The following is a 14,238-nucleotide window of genomic DNA, read 5'->3' as shown; positions in this document are numbered from 1 at the left end:
TATATAATATGTAAACATGTTTGTATTTTATGTATTGAATATATGAATATTTATTTATTTTCCTTTAACAGATGAAGAACTGGAAGAGAAGATACTTTCAGTTAGATGAAAACACAATAGGATATTTCAAGTCTGAACTGGTAGGTTTCCAAACGTGTGCTATTTTCCAGTGATAGTTGCAAGAAAATCTAAAGAAATACGCTTGTATTTGAAAAATGTGCTGTGCTGCTCCTGCAGCTCTTAGCTCTGTACTGTAATATCTTTCCATGATTGGGAAGAACAAAAAATTTAATAGAGTGGCTGTTAACTTGGACTTCAGTCTTCTGTTTGGGAACCTCTCTGTAGGACACTGAAGAACAGTAAGAGGATATATTCTACAATCACCCTGCTTTTTGTGTTAGTATCTTATGTCACTTTGTACACACATATAATTAATTGTGTTCTTGAAATAGCTGATCATTATGTGAGAGACAAAACTGTAATCTTGCAATTCTTAATTTAAAGTTAGTATTATGGGGTGTTTTATCATACAAATGATGGAATCTTTTCCCACATACTTGTTTCACCAGGGCAGCCAAGACAGGCAAAGAACTCTGCTGTTCAGAAGCAACGCTTACAGAGTTTGTTTTGGTTTCATGATCTTTCTTGCCCACTCATCACTCTTTTGAGCAATTTTGACCAGATATTTAGTGCCTTCAGGCTTCATTTAAAAATAAAGTGGCTGGAGACAGTCTGTTTTCCCCAAAAAGGAATCCCACAGTTACTAAACATGAGAAAATCTGTACTTAAGGAATGAAGTCTGAGTTGTAGAGTATTATAAATTAAGGAAAAGTGAGTTTACAGGCCAACTGTAAGATGTAAAATGTCAAGAACCCAAATTTCAGGCTCTTTCTAAAGAAAACTTGTGCTTTACTTTTAATGAGGGAGTATACAACAGTAGTAGGAGTTTGATCTTGCATCGTTATCTTTGTTAACGGTCAGCATAACACAATTCTGACTCATTGCCTATAATAAACCCTCTATTTTTATTTTTAAAAACCATCTGCAGATTGCTCACAAGCAAATTCTAACTCAGTGAAGAATTGTACTGTGTGAGAGTATACTAGAAAGATGGTAGAAATGCGTACACTTTTAGTGTTTCATCATGCTCCTTTCCAGTTTAGCTATTTTGAACAATATAAAATCTTGTGGTGTCCTCTGTTCTTCGGGTTAATATCATCTTGCTGCAGTTTGAGGAAGGTACTGGACTGACCAGCTGTCAGACAATAGGGAAGTAGATCCTGCGTCACAATTTTTACTGAAATTAGTTTTTTTCCATTTTAAGAGTCATCCCTCTTCTTTTCAGGGAAGTAAGTACTGAATAGATAGAGAATATAGTGTCCTTTTATTGGACTATAGTAGTTAATCAAAGAATTCTTTGGTTAGGAAACCTAATCATGATAATCATGTTTCATCTAGTTTTTTAAACAATTGGGGTCTGTCTTTTCTGAAACATACGTGTTGGAGAGACATTTAATCTGTACTGGAAAGAGCAAAACAGAGAGCAACCCACCAAGAAGAAAACACCTTCAACAACTTAACCATATGTCCATCAGACTTTTATTTATCTCCTACAAACACAAAAAGGGTGAAGCGCGCTCTTCTGAAGATTTCAAGTGGTGAATGATTTCTTTCAGCAATGTGTGGGATCTCTGTTTCCCTAATAATCTCCTGTTCCTAATGAGAGTAATACAAAGATAGAAAAAAAGTCCAATAGCGATTGTTTGTCGTGCCTTTGTGGTTAAGAAGGCTATGGCATGGAGGTCCTATTCAGCTAGTGTAGCATCAGACTTCTAATTCTGGAAAACTTCTTTCTGTTGGACTTCAGTTCCCAATAGCTGCAGACTTCAGTCAAGTATGGCTCTTTCTTGAAGTTAGCTTGTCTTGACAGCCAGCCTGCTCACCAGTACTTCAAATGACTCTTACTGGATATCTTGAGATGCTGTTTTTTTTCATCTGTAGAAATATAGCTGAGTACTCTGCCCTCAAAAATGTAAAAAATGTTGGTTTGGTTTTTTTTTAATTGAAAAATGCATAGATTCTGGGGGTTTTTTTGTTGTGGTTGTTTTGTTGTGTTGTTGCTCTTAATGATCTCCTCTTTTCAGTTTGAGGAGGAGCCAATGTCAGTCTTCAGGTGGAGCATAGTGGAATACAGGCAATATCAGACTCGGAAAATTATATTTTCTGAGCTGAGGTCTTCCCTGCAACAGGTGTCTGTATTCTAGGGATGATCTTGCAGTTCACATTTCATGTATTACTTTGAAAACACTGTTGTAATGGATGAGTGAACCTAGGAAGAGCAGGGAGGGAAGAGGGGCGAAGAGGAGCAAAATAGCTGAAAGCATTAAGTTCTAAACTCTGTACATTTGATCTGCTATAGAGACAAGTGATCTAATGAAAACTGACATTTGAGGATGGTTATATTTGGGTGACATTCGCTGTTTCCTATAACAACATAAATCTCTTAAGTATATGCAATAGAAATTGTAGAGAACGTACTCATTCCAGAGTTGACAGCTTTTGTTTTGACCATAAGCTGAAGCCAACTGAAGTAGTCCATTGTAACATTGCTTAAAGAAAACACATGAGGAGGCAAAATAAATTGTTGTTTGTTTGTGTTTTACTGCAACAACCACAGGAAAAGAATAGGATGTATGACATTACGTTGTCATGGCAAAAGTGAAAGTATTTCTGTTTGAATGTTCTCACTTTTTTCCTGTTGTTTGAAACTTTGACAGAATTGTAACACTTGTTTTTGTTATGGTAACAGAATTTTCATATGCTTTAAGAATACTTGCTCTTTTACAGGTTTTGGTGCGATTTATTTCTTTGTATTATTTTTAATTGTATTGAGTATAGGATAAATTAATCTTACTTAAAGCCATGTCATGTAGTACAATTAACAAAGCATCTTGTATTATAGCATTTCATGCCAAATGAATATAATCACGGTTTTACTGAAATAAGCTGCCTGAGGCCAGATTCAATTTTCTGATCTAGTTAGGGGAAGGGGATAGGGGTGTCTGTCTCCGTTATGGTAAGGTGAAGGAATGTTTTTGGGTTTTTTACTTCTTGATTTCACCTCCTCTTCGTTGCAAGTGCCAAGGTTGGTTTAATACTTAAAAAAGCAAATTAAATTTTGGTTGACATCACCTTTTGCATAAGTGACTGCCTTGAAAGTCTCATTTACATAAGTCTGCTGCTGTCAACTGTCCTGACCTCTGGCTTTTTGACTATATTCTAGTTGTTAGATACCCTCTACTGAAATATTTTTGCCTTTTTTTTTTTTTTTCAGGAAAAGGAACCGCTCAGGGTTATTCCACTTAAGGAGGTCCATAAAGTTCAGGAATGCAAACAAAGGTGAGGAGAGAAGCACTGATGTGGTTACAGGGGATGTAGTACACTGCTTTGTCATGGCTAGACTGCTCATTGGAAACAATGGAGAACTTCTTAATGACTTCGGTTGATGGATGCATGTGTGATACTCCTTACTTATAGGACAGCAAGTAGTTTTGTGCATAAAACTGGTTTTGAGGGTTCTGCATTAGTGCGTGTTTCAAACTTGTAGCATTCAGTAAAATGTAAATGCATTGCACAAGGGTGGAACAAAGGAGTATCATGCAATCATGAGTTAGAGGTACATGGGTGCTGTCTGATTTGAGGCAGCAATTTTAGGAGTCTCTATTCTGCTTATATGATCTCTAAACCTTCAGAGGACATTACCTTATGTTAAATGTCTGAATTTAGATGAGAACACTCTTCTTCCTGCTGTTCCCCTCCCACTAAATGGCAATATACTAAGGAATTAATTGCCTTTGTAGTAGGTTTTTTTTTTAGCAGGGTACTGCTTAGGACTAATACTTTGCGAAGACATAACAAAATGTGAAATTTTACAGAAATTTGACTAGAACAATCAATATTTTTAAACTTAATATGATATGGTTTAGAATGTTCCAATTAAAAACATATATAGTAGCATGCATGCCACTGATAAACTAAAGAGTCTTAGGACTAAAAAGAGTAAGAGATGCTGGTTTTGTTTTTCTACTTTTTCTATTTACCAAAAAAACAACAGTAGAGTGATAAAGAAATGCAAAGGTCTTCAGACAACAAATGCCCTGGTTCTCTGCACATCCTAGAGTCTTTTTAGAATAGAAAGTTGTACTTGCTGTTGAAGTATTTTTGTGTGTTTCATTTACAGTGATATAATGATGAGAGACAATCTCTTTGAAATTGTAACAACTTCTCGAACCTTTTATGTACAGGTAATTTCTTTTTTAAACTTTGGGCAAAACCAGGAGACTGCCATAGTCAAAGCAAAGAAGCGCTGCTGTTTTGCTTTTTAAGTTGTATTTAACTATGCCATGATTTTCAGAGGGAATGTGATCTTCATTATGTTTCAGAAAGATGCATATAAGAAGTACTCCACATAACAGCAACTGTTATGTTGGTAGTGTATGAAAGCAATAAACAATAAATCCAAATGTGATTTTGTTAGCATTCAGGTCTTCAAGTTCTGTAGGGTCAACTCAATATTTTAAATCGTTTATTTTGAAGTACTGAATTTTTATGTATTGAGTTCTCAGAGTCAAGTTAGTTGCCACATTAAAATATCTACTAAAGCAACATTTAGATTTCAGTACCTGTTTGGTAATATGTGTCCACATGCACTTTATTCACTGCATTCTTACCATGTTATCTTTTAAATGTTTGGATATAATGCAAATCACAAAGACTTGCATTTCGTAGCTCTGTGGGAATGTGATGCTTATAGTGCTGGAAATAATTTTTGAGTTTCTCTTGCAGGATCAGAAAGGCCTGTATAGTCTAACTCAGCCAGATGCTGAGTTATGAGCTGTCCTATAGCTCAACATAATTAAGTAACGTGTTGCAGGTGTTTCTTGCTGGGTGGATGTGCTGGTTTAATAAAGTTGCAACCTAATTAGGAGGTAGCTTTAGTTTTTTATCTGCCTTTATCCCAGATATGTACACCCTTGGTATTCACTGTTAATCTATTGCATCTTTGGATCGTTGTTCTAAGTAAATGTACAGCTGACCCCCAACAGACACTGATTTTTATTTTACTGTAACTCTTCAGTAAATACCTCATAGAAGTAAAGTGCAACAGTGACTGAAAAGTACAGAAGTTATGTCATCGGCCAAAGTCTGCTAAGAGGGGTCAGCAGATCTCCTGTAAGAATTTCTGTGGGTGCTTTAATTTTTTTTGTTTGCTGAAAGTAAAAATTTGAGTCTAGATAATGCAAATAGTATGAAAATATTTATTCCTTGCTTACTATTTTATATAACTATATACGTATAATAGTAAATTCAGGGTAAGATTTTTAAGAAATGTCTGGGTTAAGAAATGGAAGTCCCTACGGCTTTAGCTAAGCAGACTACTAAAGTAGGGTAAGGCTGTCATTTTAATGCAGATTGTCAGGACACTGGGAAAGTTGAGAGCTGATTATGTTAAATATAATGCATACTGTTTGACCCAGGCGGACAGTCCAGAAGACATGCACAGTTGGATAAAAGCAATTTCTGGGGCTATTGTAGCACAGCGGGGACCTGGAAGATCAGCAGCTTCCGTATGTTATTCTGAACCTCAGAGAAAATGTGATAATGTTCACTTGTGCACATGAAGTTCTACTTTTTTCCTTTCGCCTGTCCTCTACCCTGTCCTGTAGTAACATGGCATCTTTGCATGAACTTCTGGCATAAAATATTTTGGGTTTTTAATTGAGCACTTATCTTAGTCTTACATGTACGTAACTTTATGTGCATTGTATTGTCTTGAAGACGTAGATAATGCAAGTGCTAACCTAGAAGAATTCTTTTGAGTTCAGTATGATCTTTGTCACTATGCTGCTACTAGTTTGAAAGTAAAATAAACTTTCTAATTCCTGCGAGGTGTTTCTGCTAATTGCTAGATTTTGCAATCAAATGACAATATCCCAATTTGTGTTTAACAACTCTCACTACTAAATTGTCATTCTCTATTGTTGATAGTTTATTATATATGCAGATACAGATTGAAATTTAAAGTAACTTCTATAAAAGATCTCTGCTCGCATGAATTAGTTTTTGCTATTGGAAACGTAGTGTGAATACCATCTAGCATTACTAAACAGAGGCACTGTGACAAATCTTAATATTTGTGAAGCCATGTGGGTGCCAACATTTCATACATACTTGCATTTAAACTGTGTTAGATGTTCAGTACAAAGTACATTAACTTGTGGATAGTGAAGGTTACTGTAGTGTCACAGCATCTCCCCAAGTATGTCCAGATTTAACAAATGGAATACTTTACAGTTCAGATGTTGCAAGCTATGGTTTTCACTTTCTGGCTGTGGGATGTTTTGTAATAAGCTGAATATATCATTACCCCCATAATCTGAAATCTAATAATTTAAATCTGGCTTTTGACTACACATTTGCATTAATATTGTGTTTCTGTTAACTCAATCTAAGCTCTCAATTATTTTTTGCAGCTGGGAGCTGCTTCATGCTTTTAAATAAAACTTCCTATCATAAATTTTGTTTCTTTTTGGGGGAATGAAAATATGCAGATAACTTTTCTTTGTGTATGCTTGTTTTTGTGGGGCTAACTGAGCAATCTAGCTATTACTGTGTGCATCACTTCTTTTTTTCCCTCTCTTCTCTTCTTTCCCCAAGTATAGGTTACTCTAATCTTAGCTTTGCACTGTGTTCCAGATGCGGCAGGCCAGAAGGCTGTCGAATCCTTGTATACAGAGGTATACATCAAGAACTGGTGAATGCAGCACGTATGTGGGCTCTCATGTAAACTTGCCTTCTTAACAGAGGGCTAGGACTAGAGACTAATTTGCACTATAAAAAACTAAAAATAATGCTACCTGTTGTCATTACCATTACTGAAAACTAACTCGTAAATTGTATCATTCACTTACAGGTTTGCACTGTTTTTTCTTACTTTTAAAATAATAGGAAATTTAAAATGGCAAAAACATGTCTTTATACTTCAAAGCATACTATATATTTAAACGTAAGTTATGTGATGTCATTTTAATAGGAAAGTATTAAAACTAATTTGCATGAGAGTTCATATTTCCATTTTACTTTACATTTTTTTGAAACTGCGCAAAAGCAAAATTAAATTTAAGCTACCCACAAACTAATACAAATGCGTGCACACAAAAAATGCACGTCATAACTCTAGCAATTGGAAGGATAATATTGTAGCCTGATTTGCATGGCTTATAAGTCTCTGCATGAAATTATTAGTTCAAACATAGAAGCATTATATAATCTGTACACTGTTCAAAGCAGTACACCTTAGGAGTAATACAGCAACATAGTCTCTTAACTGTGAAGTTACAGTCAGTGTGGGTAGTAAAATTTGAGTTTCCTTCAGTTCAATTTAGCAAAAAGTTTATTATAGAGATCCTGTTCTAATATCCCTTACTTTTGTCCTATTTGTTGAACTAAAATTATTAATAAGAAGAAGAATAGTAGGTAAATCACTGAATCATATGTTCTCCTAAAGCAACTGTTTCTCTTAAAGTGGAGTATCAAGTCAGGTATGAAATAAGGTGTAAATAATGTGAAATACTTCACTGAGATTGAACACAAAACTGAAGTCCAAAAAAAGTTGCACAGCTCCTTCGCCCAATAATATTAGTTAATTTATAAAAAGAAATGCAGTAGTACTTGGCAGAATCCGTTATGATTAAATTTATGAATTCATGTCATAGCATTCTAAAAGAAACCTGGAAAACTGCTGTGAAAAAATAAGTATTTCATTTAGGATGTATACTTGCATCTTGGACACACATCTGTGATGGTTTTTTTTGCTAACAAATGTGCTTAAAAAGTGACTTGATTTGTGTACACGCATGGGTTCACAGATTTCTTTAGTTCATGTACTAACACTGGTGATGGCAGAAGTGGCAGCAGCTGCGGCTCCTAATGCATGCAGAGTGAAGTATGCACTGCATCATCACACATCATTTTGATCATGTCATTTAACACTGTAGCCAGTGGTGTTTTAGATATCCCTAAGTATTTGAGACATCCTTACAGAACTGATAAGATACGATGCAGAACCTGAGGAATTTTTTGTTCTGGAGATGGAGCTGTAGGTCAGGCAGGATATCCTAGGACATCTAAAATGGCACTCTGTGCCTATGCTTTAGACATCTAAATCATTCTTGGGTAGTCCGGGAACTTGTTTCTATCAGTAAGTAAATGGTGGAAGATTATTTTCACAGTATCAATCTAACAGAGTTATGTAAAGGTCAACAGAATGGCAGTTAACAATAATAAACACAAGAAAATAACTTGACAATTAGAAGGAATAGCTTAAAGACCAGTTTCTTTTCTAGGTCCGTTAACTTTGGAAATTGTTAGACAGTCTTGATAGCATAAAATAGTTACTGTTTTTGTTTGGTCCCTGGAACAAATTGGGAAGATTGGTACCCCAAGAAGAGGGAACAGTAAAATGTTCATTACTTCAGGATTTAGGATATGGGTGCCTGATATATATGAATATTTTTGAATACATTTTTCTCTTGGAAAGATGTAATTTTCAATGGTCTTTAAAGTGTGTATCTTCAAAAGGCTTCTTAACATCTTAGTAAAATGAGAAGCTTCAATTTGCTGGACTATATTATAAAGTCCAAAGAGCTGCTGAGCTTGATTTGAGAAATTTAATTTTCTCAAATGAAGAAACTGATGTTGCTGTCACATACTGCTGTAAGCTCACATTTAATAATACACTGCCTTGAGAAAGCACCTGCCTCCTGCTGCTCTGGCTGATGCTTTGCTTTGTGTATTTTCTGTCTTGATTTTTTTCTGAGAGTGAAATCTGAAACTGCATCTTTCCAACATGACGTCAACGACTTCATCTGACACATGCTTTTCTTTTCCAGGAGCATACCGAGTCTTCTTCCGAACCCAACCATGCTCTCCGTTCTGCCGTCCCAGCCCCAGCCACCTCACATTCCACAGCCGCTCACGGCAGCCCTCTGGTCCCAAACCCTCACGCCAAATACCCTGCCTTGGAGAAGCGAGGATTTCACGAATCTTTTACCAAGGCCAAGCCAGGGAGCTACAAGATCCAGGTTGTCGCTCCAAGAGAATCAGCTTCCAAAGTGACTGAATGGGGCCTCTCAGAACCCCAAAGTAAAAATGGCACTCAGGAACAGGATCCTGGCCTTGTGGATCTGGATGATGCAAGCCTTCCAGTTAGTGATGTGTAGTGATGGAAGTGTTTGGAGAATGATCCATTTGTTCGGTCCTCTAATTTCCTTGCTTGGACTTTTAACCAAAGAAAATTACAGGAAATGAGAACAAAAAACCGGAACACTGATTTTTATATATATGTATGTGTGTGTTTCTGTGCACACATGTGTATATATAATGTGTTTGTATATTGCCTTTCAGCTAAGGGTCAGAAATGGACCTTACGCGTTTTCTCAAAGCCTAATAGTAAATCACTTACTAGGGAGGGGCCAAACTGCACAATTTAGAAGGAAAAAAAAAAAAGAAAAGACAAAACCAAAAAAGTACTTCTGCAAGTAAGCAAGGTACCAGCAACTTTTCGTTCCTAATCTGGCAAATTGACTAAATTTATAACTAATGCTATATTGTGGGGAACTTATTGCCAACAAATGTGATTATTTAATTTCATTTTGAACTACAGTAAGATTTTAGGCATAGATGAGAATTGTTTCTCTCCATGACTTTCAGATACCAGGAAATGCACAAAAATGTTTCTTCTGTTCTTTAGGATCAACAATGTCAACTGATTTATTACCAGAACAAGAATTTTGAACTCCCTTGGAATTCTAATTATGGTGCTGTAAAATTTCCACTAAAATAATATTTTGAATAGTCAGCCTATTTTTGATGCACTCCTAAAGGTGGGTTATAGCTTTTTGCACATTTGGATTTTAATGGACTGCATGTAATGGTGTTTTGGAGGGGGGAGGAGAGAAATTGGACTTTTGAATTTGGACACTTCAGATCTTTTGAAGCAATTAGGGTTTATATTGTGTTACATTAGGCTTTGCAGCAATTATTTTTCTTAAATGTCTAAACGTATTGTTTGATTACTGTTCTGAGAATGGTTTTCTTATCAGTGCTTTGTGAACAGTTCTTGTTTCTATATTGATCAGTGGAAGACCTCCTCCTTTAGTTTTGTCATTATTGGTACTGAACTGTTCATAGTCATGCAATTGTGGCCTATAACTTTTGGTGCACTAATAATCTTAAGTGCCTGTGTTTTTTCTCACATTGTTGAAACATTTTTGGATTAGTTACGTACACAAACCATTCTTGATGGTTTTGAACGTTGGCTTGGAGTTGCTCTGAATAGCATAGTTCAAAACAGCTATTTAAAATAGAAAACTTATGCTAGGGATACCAGTGTTCTGGTATTGCACCTACTAGCTGTGCAATATATGTTTTTAAAGGAGTATTTGTATTTGTTGTTTGTGTACACTGTGTTATGGGGCTTCAGTGATGCAAATGAAAAGAACCTTTACATTTCAAGTATTGGATTAGATTGAGTGTGTACTTTTCATTGTTTTTGAAAAATGTTTGCTTTAATCAAAACCCCACAAATATCTCACGCTGCTGCTTATTGTGATTCAGATTGTCCAGCTTTACGATACTTTTTTTTGTCTACTGTAACCTAAGATACATATCATACAAGTCCATCTTCTCTCCAACTTCCAAACTGACTTCCTGCTTGAGAGATATGGATAGCTTTACCACAATAATTTGTTGATCCAAGGATAGAATAATTGGTGTCATATAAGAATGAAATATAATCTAATTTCAAAACCTTAAATTATATCAGCACCTTCTTTTTTTTATCCATAAGCTAACTAACCACTGTCTTAAGGCAGTGGTGTTTGTAAATTACTGGTTTTGTTTGACTCTTTAAATATATGTGAAAACTAGCACAGAATTGGAAATTACTGTAAATGTCTGAACTAGTATTGTAGGTTTTAACTTCTATAAAGATAAAACAATAGCTCTTTAAAAGCTTATTTTTTCACAAGTACATTCTGTGTGGAAGACACTTTGCATTGAAATATTTTTACTGTAGTCTAACATCTGAAATCACTTCTCTGGTACAGCTTTCACACTGCATGTTCATTTTATTATATTTTGGTATTGGCAATTTTACACATTGGGTGGAGGTAAAGCAGCTCCGTTATGGGACTTAAAAAAAGAGGGGGGAAAAAAAAAAGAAAAAAGAAAAGAACTACTGTTGTAGTTCAGTAGCATAGGGAAATATTTGTGGTTGGTAATTGTCAGGGTCTCCTATTTATCAGTACTTTTATAAATCTATGAAAATTGTTAAATTATTTTAGAAACAGTGCTGTAAATATGTCACATTTAAATTGTCAATAAATCAGTTTGGGTAACTTAGAATAACATCTGACTGAGTTTCTCTGCACCGTGTTAAATATTTTATCAGAACAATATATTCCTTTTTATCATATAAGAGGTCAGATTATCTCTTATCCAGCTATAATGTCTTTTTACTTCTTCAAATCTGATCAGGTTGCATAGCCTAAGAAAGAAATCGAACAGAATGAGCTGTTTTTCTTCTACTGTTCTCGGTTTCTTCTATGGAATTTTTACATGTTATGCAAGGGAAGTTGATCAGGTTTCTTTTTAATCAATGGAAGGGAAGAGATGATGCATAGTAATGTCAACCATTTGGAAACACTCAGGCACCGTCTGAAAGGGAAAAAAACCACAACAAAATGTAACATGCATTTTTCTGGCATGTTTTTGCATAACAAAATTTCTCTCTCAGAATGCTTTCCTGAAATAACGGCACCTATATGACATCTGGAAGCACCTCACTATCTGTACAGCAGACACACTTGAGTGACTGCATTTCCTGAGTCCATTTTTCCCTTTTGTAAAGTGGTGCAGTTAATCGGTCTGTCTCAACAGTATGCAAGCTTCAGATAAAGAACGGTCATTGAGTAAGATATTTAATATAGGCTGTACGCAGTAACCCAAATTCCAGTTTGACTGTGACATCTCCTGACTGAATTGTTCCAGGTATGTACACATCTGCAGTTGGACTAGTATCAAAATGTGCATGCTATTGCCCCCAACATTTTACTCTGTAACGTAACGACTGCTAGAGGAGTCACTGCGCTGGGTCTTGTGAAGCTTCTGTTTTAACCATTCCACCACAGGCCAGAGTTGGTATGAAATGTGTATATAACGGTACCTTTGGTTAGCCCATCTCCATTTAAACTGGACATTTTCAGTCTTATCATAACATCACTAAGTTCCAAAAGCAGCTTGAGTGCAGCAGTATGGAGTTGATGTTTCAGTAAGGTCGTTGGTGTACCAAGTTAGATACTAAACAGATGCACCCAGTCTATTAATACTTGGCTCCGTGGCTGGTGTCACCACCACAGTTTTGGGTTTTTCCATAATGGGATGGCCTACATGGCACCAGCCTTGCTGGCATCAGATGACCTTTCTCAAAGGTGGAAGAGGGTCTTTGCTCATGAGCTAGCAGGGCTCACTGACAGAGCTTTAAACTAGACTTGAAGGGGGAGGGGGATGATACCAGGCTTGCCTGTGACAAGCTGTGGGATGACACACCAAGATTAGAGGGATGGGGTGCTAGCAAGGGCCCTCAGCCTGTTGCTCTGAGACGTGCTGGCTACACTGGAGCACACTTGAAGTGTTACAGAGATGAGTCAGTGGCTCCTGAGGTAATAGGAGCCAACAGGGAAACACCAGTCAAATACCTCAAAGGAATTAAGGGGTGTTCCTCTGAGAAAGTGACATGGCCGACAGCCCAGCTGAAGTGCCTCTACACCAATGCACACAGCATGGGCAACAAACAGGAGGAGCTGGAAGCCACCATGCTGCTAGAAAGCTATGACCTAGTTGCCATTACTGAAACTTGGTGGGATGAATCCGATGACTGGAGTGTGGCTATCGATGGCTACAGGCTGTCCAGAAGGGACAGGCGAGGAACGAGGGGTAGAGGGGTTGCCCTCTACATCAAGAAACGGATTGAGTATGAAGAGCTGTCTCTGAAGAATAGCCATGAGCAGGTTGAAAACTTACCGGTGAGAATTGGAGACCGAGGCGACAAAGGGAACCTTGTGGTTGGTGTCTTACTACAGGCTGCCCGATCAAGGGGAGCTTATTGACGAAGCCTTCTTACTCCAGCTACAGGAGGCATCACGCTCACAGGCTCTCGTCCTGCTGGGGAACTTCAGCCACCCTGACATCTGCTGGAAAAGTAGCACGGTGAGCTGTAGGCAATCCAGGAGACTCCTGGAATGCACCGAGGATAACTTCTTAAGCCAGGTAATAGACAGCCCTGCCAGAGGGGATGCCATACAGGACCTGATGGTCACCAACGCAAGTGAGCTAATTGGTGATGCCAAGATTGGAGGCAGCCTGGGCTGCAGTGATCATGCACTGCTGGAGTTTGCAGTCGTGAGGGATATGGGTCAGGCAAAGAGTAAAGTCGGGACCCTGAATTTTAGGAAAGCAAACTTCCAGCTGTTCAAGGAATTAGTCAATAGGACCCCCTGGGAAACTGTGCTCGGGGACAAGGCAGCAGAACAGAGCTGGCAGATCTTTAAGGATGCTTTCCATAGAGTCCAAGAGCTCTTGATCCCCAGGTGTAAGACGTCAGGAGAGGAAGGCAAGAGGCCGGCATGGCTGAGTTGAGACCTGCTGGTCAAACTAAAGGGCAAGAAGGAAATGCACAGGCAGTGGAAGTAGGGACTGGTATCCTGGGAAGAGTATAGGGATGCTGCCCGGCTGTGTAGGGATGGGGTCGGGAAGGCAAAGGCGTGGCTGGAGCTGAACTTGGCAAGGGATGCAAAGAATAATAAGAAGGGCTTCTACAGGTATGTCTGCCAGAAAAGGAAGGCCAAAGAAAGTGTACCACGCCTGATGAGCAAGACTCGCAAACTGGTAACAATGGACAAGGAGAAGGCTGAGGTACTCAACAACTTTTTTGCCTCAGTCTTCACTGGCAACCTCTCTTCCTACACCTCCTGCAAGATGGGAGCTGGAGGAGCAAAGTCCCTCCCGCTGTAAGAGAAGATCAGGTTTGTGACCACCTGATGAGGAACCTGAACATACACGAGTCTCTGGGATCTGATGAGATGCATCCCAGAGTCCTGAGGGAATTGGCTGATGTGG

At 37.7% G+C, this 14,238-nt stretch overlaps 1 protein-coding gene across 1 annotated transcript; it reads left to right on the top strand.

Moving 5' to 3' along the window:
- Nucleotides 1-71: 71 nt before the first annotated feature.
- On the top strand, nucleotides 72-9,379 carry LOC104076210 (pleckstrin homology domain-containing family A member 1-like; the record flags this gene model as incomplete). The annotated part of the gene is made up of 6 exons (XM_009576994.1): nucleotides 72-140; nucleotides 3,335-3,399; nucleotides 4,241-4,304; nucleotides 5,538-5,627; nucleotides 6,757-6,797; nucleotides 8,952-9,379. Coding segments are annotated over 6 exons (555 nt in total), but the record flags the coding sequence as incomplete, so codon positions are not given.
- Nucleotides 9,380-14,238: the final 4,859 nt, after the last annotated feature.

The sequence above is a fragment of the Fulmarus glacialis genome, unplaced genomic scaffold (genome assembly GCF_000690835.1).
Source record: "Fulmarus glacialis isolate BGI_N327 unplaced genomic scaffold, ASM69083v1 scaffold10704, whole genome shotgun sequence".
NCBI classification, from domain to species: domain Eukaryota; kingdom Metazoa; phylum Chordata; class Aves; order Procellariiformes; family Procellariidae; genus Fulmarus; species Fulmarus glacialis.
The sequence above is the reverse complement of the archived record's forward strand: the minus strand, read 5'-3'. Positions and strand labels throughout refer to the sequence as shown.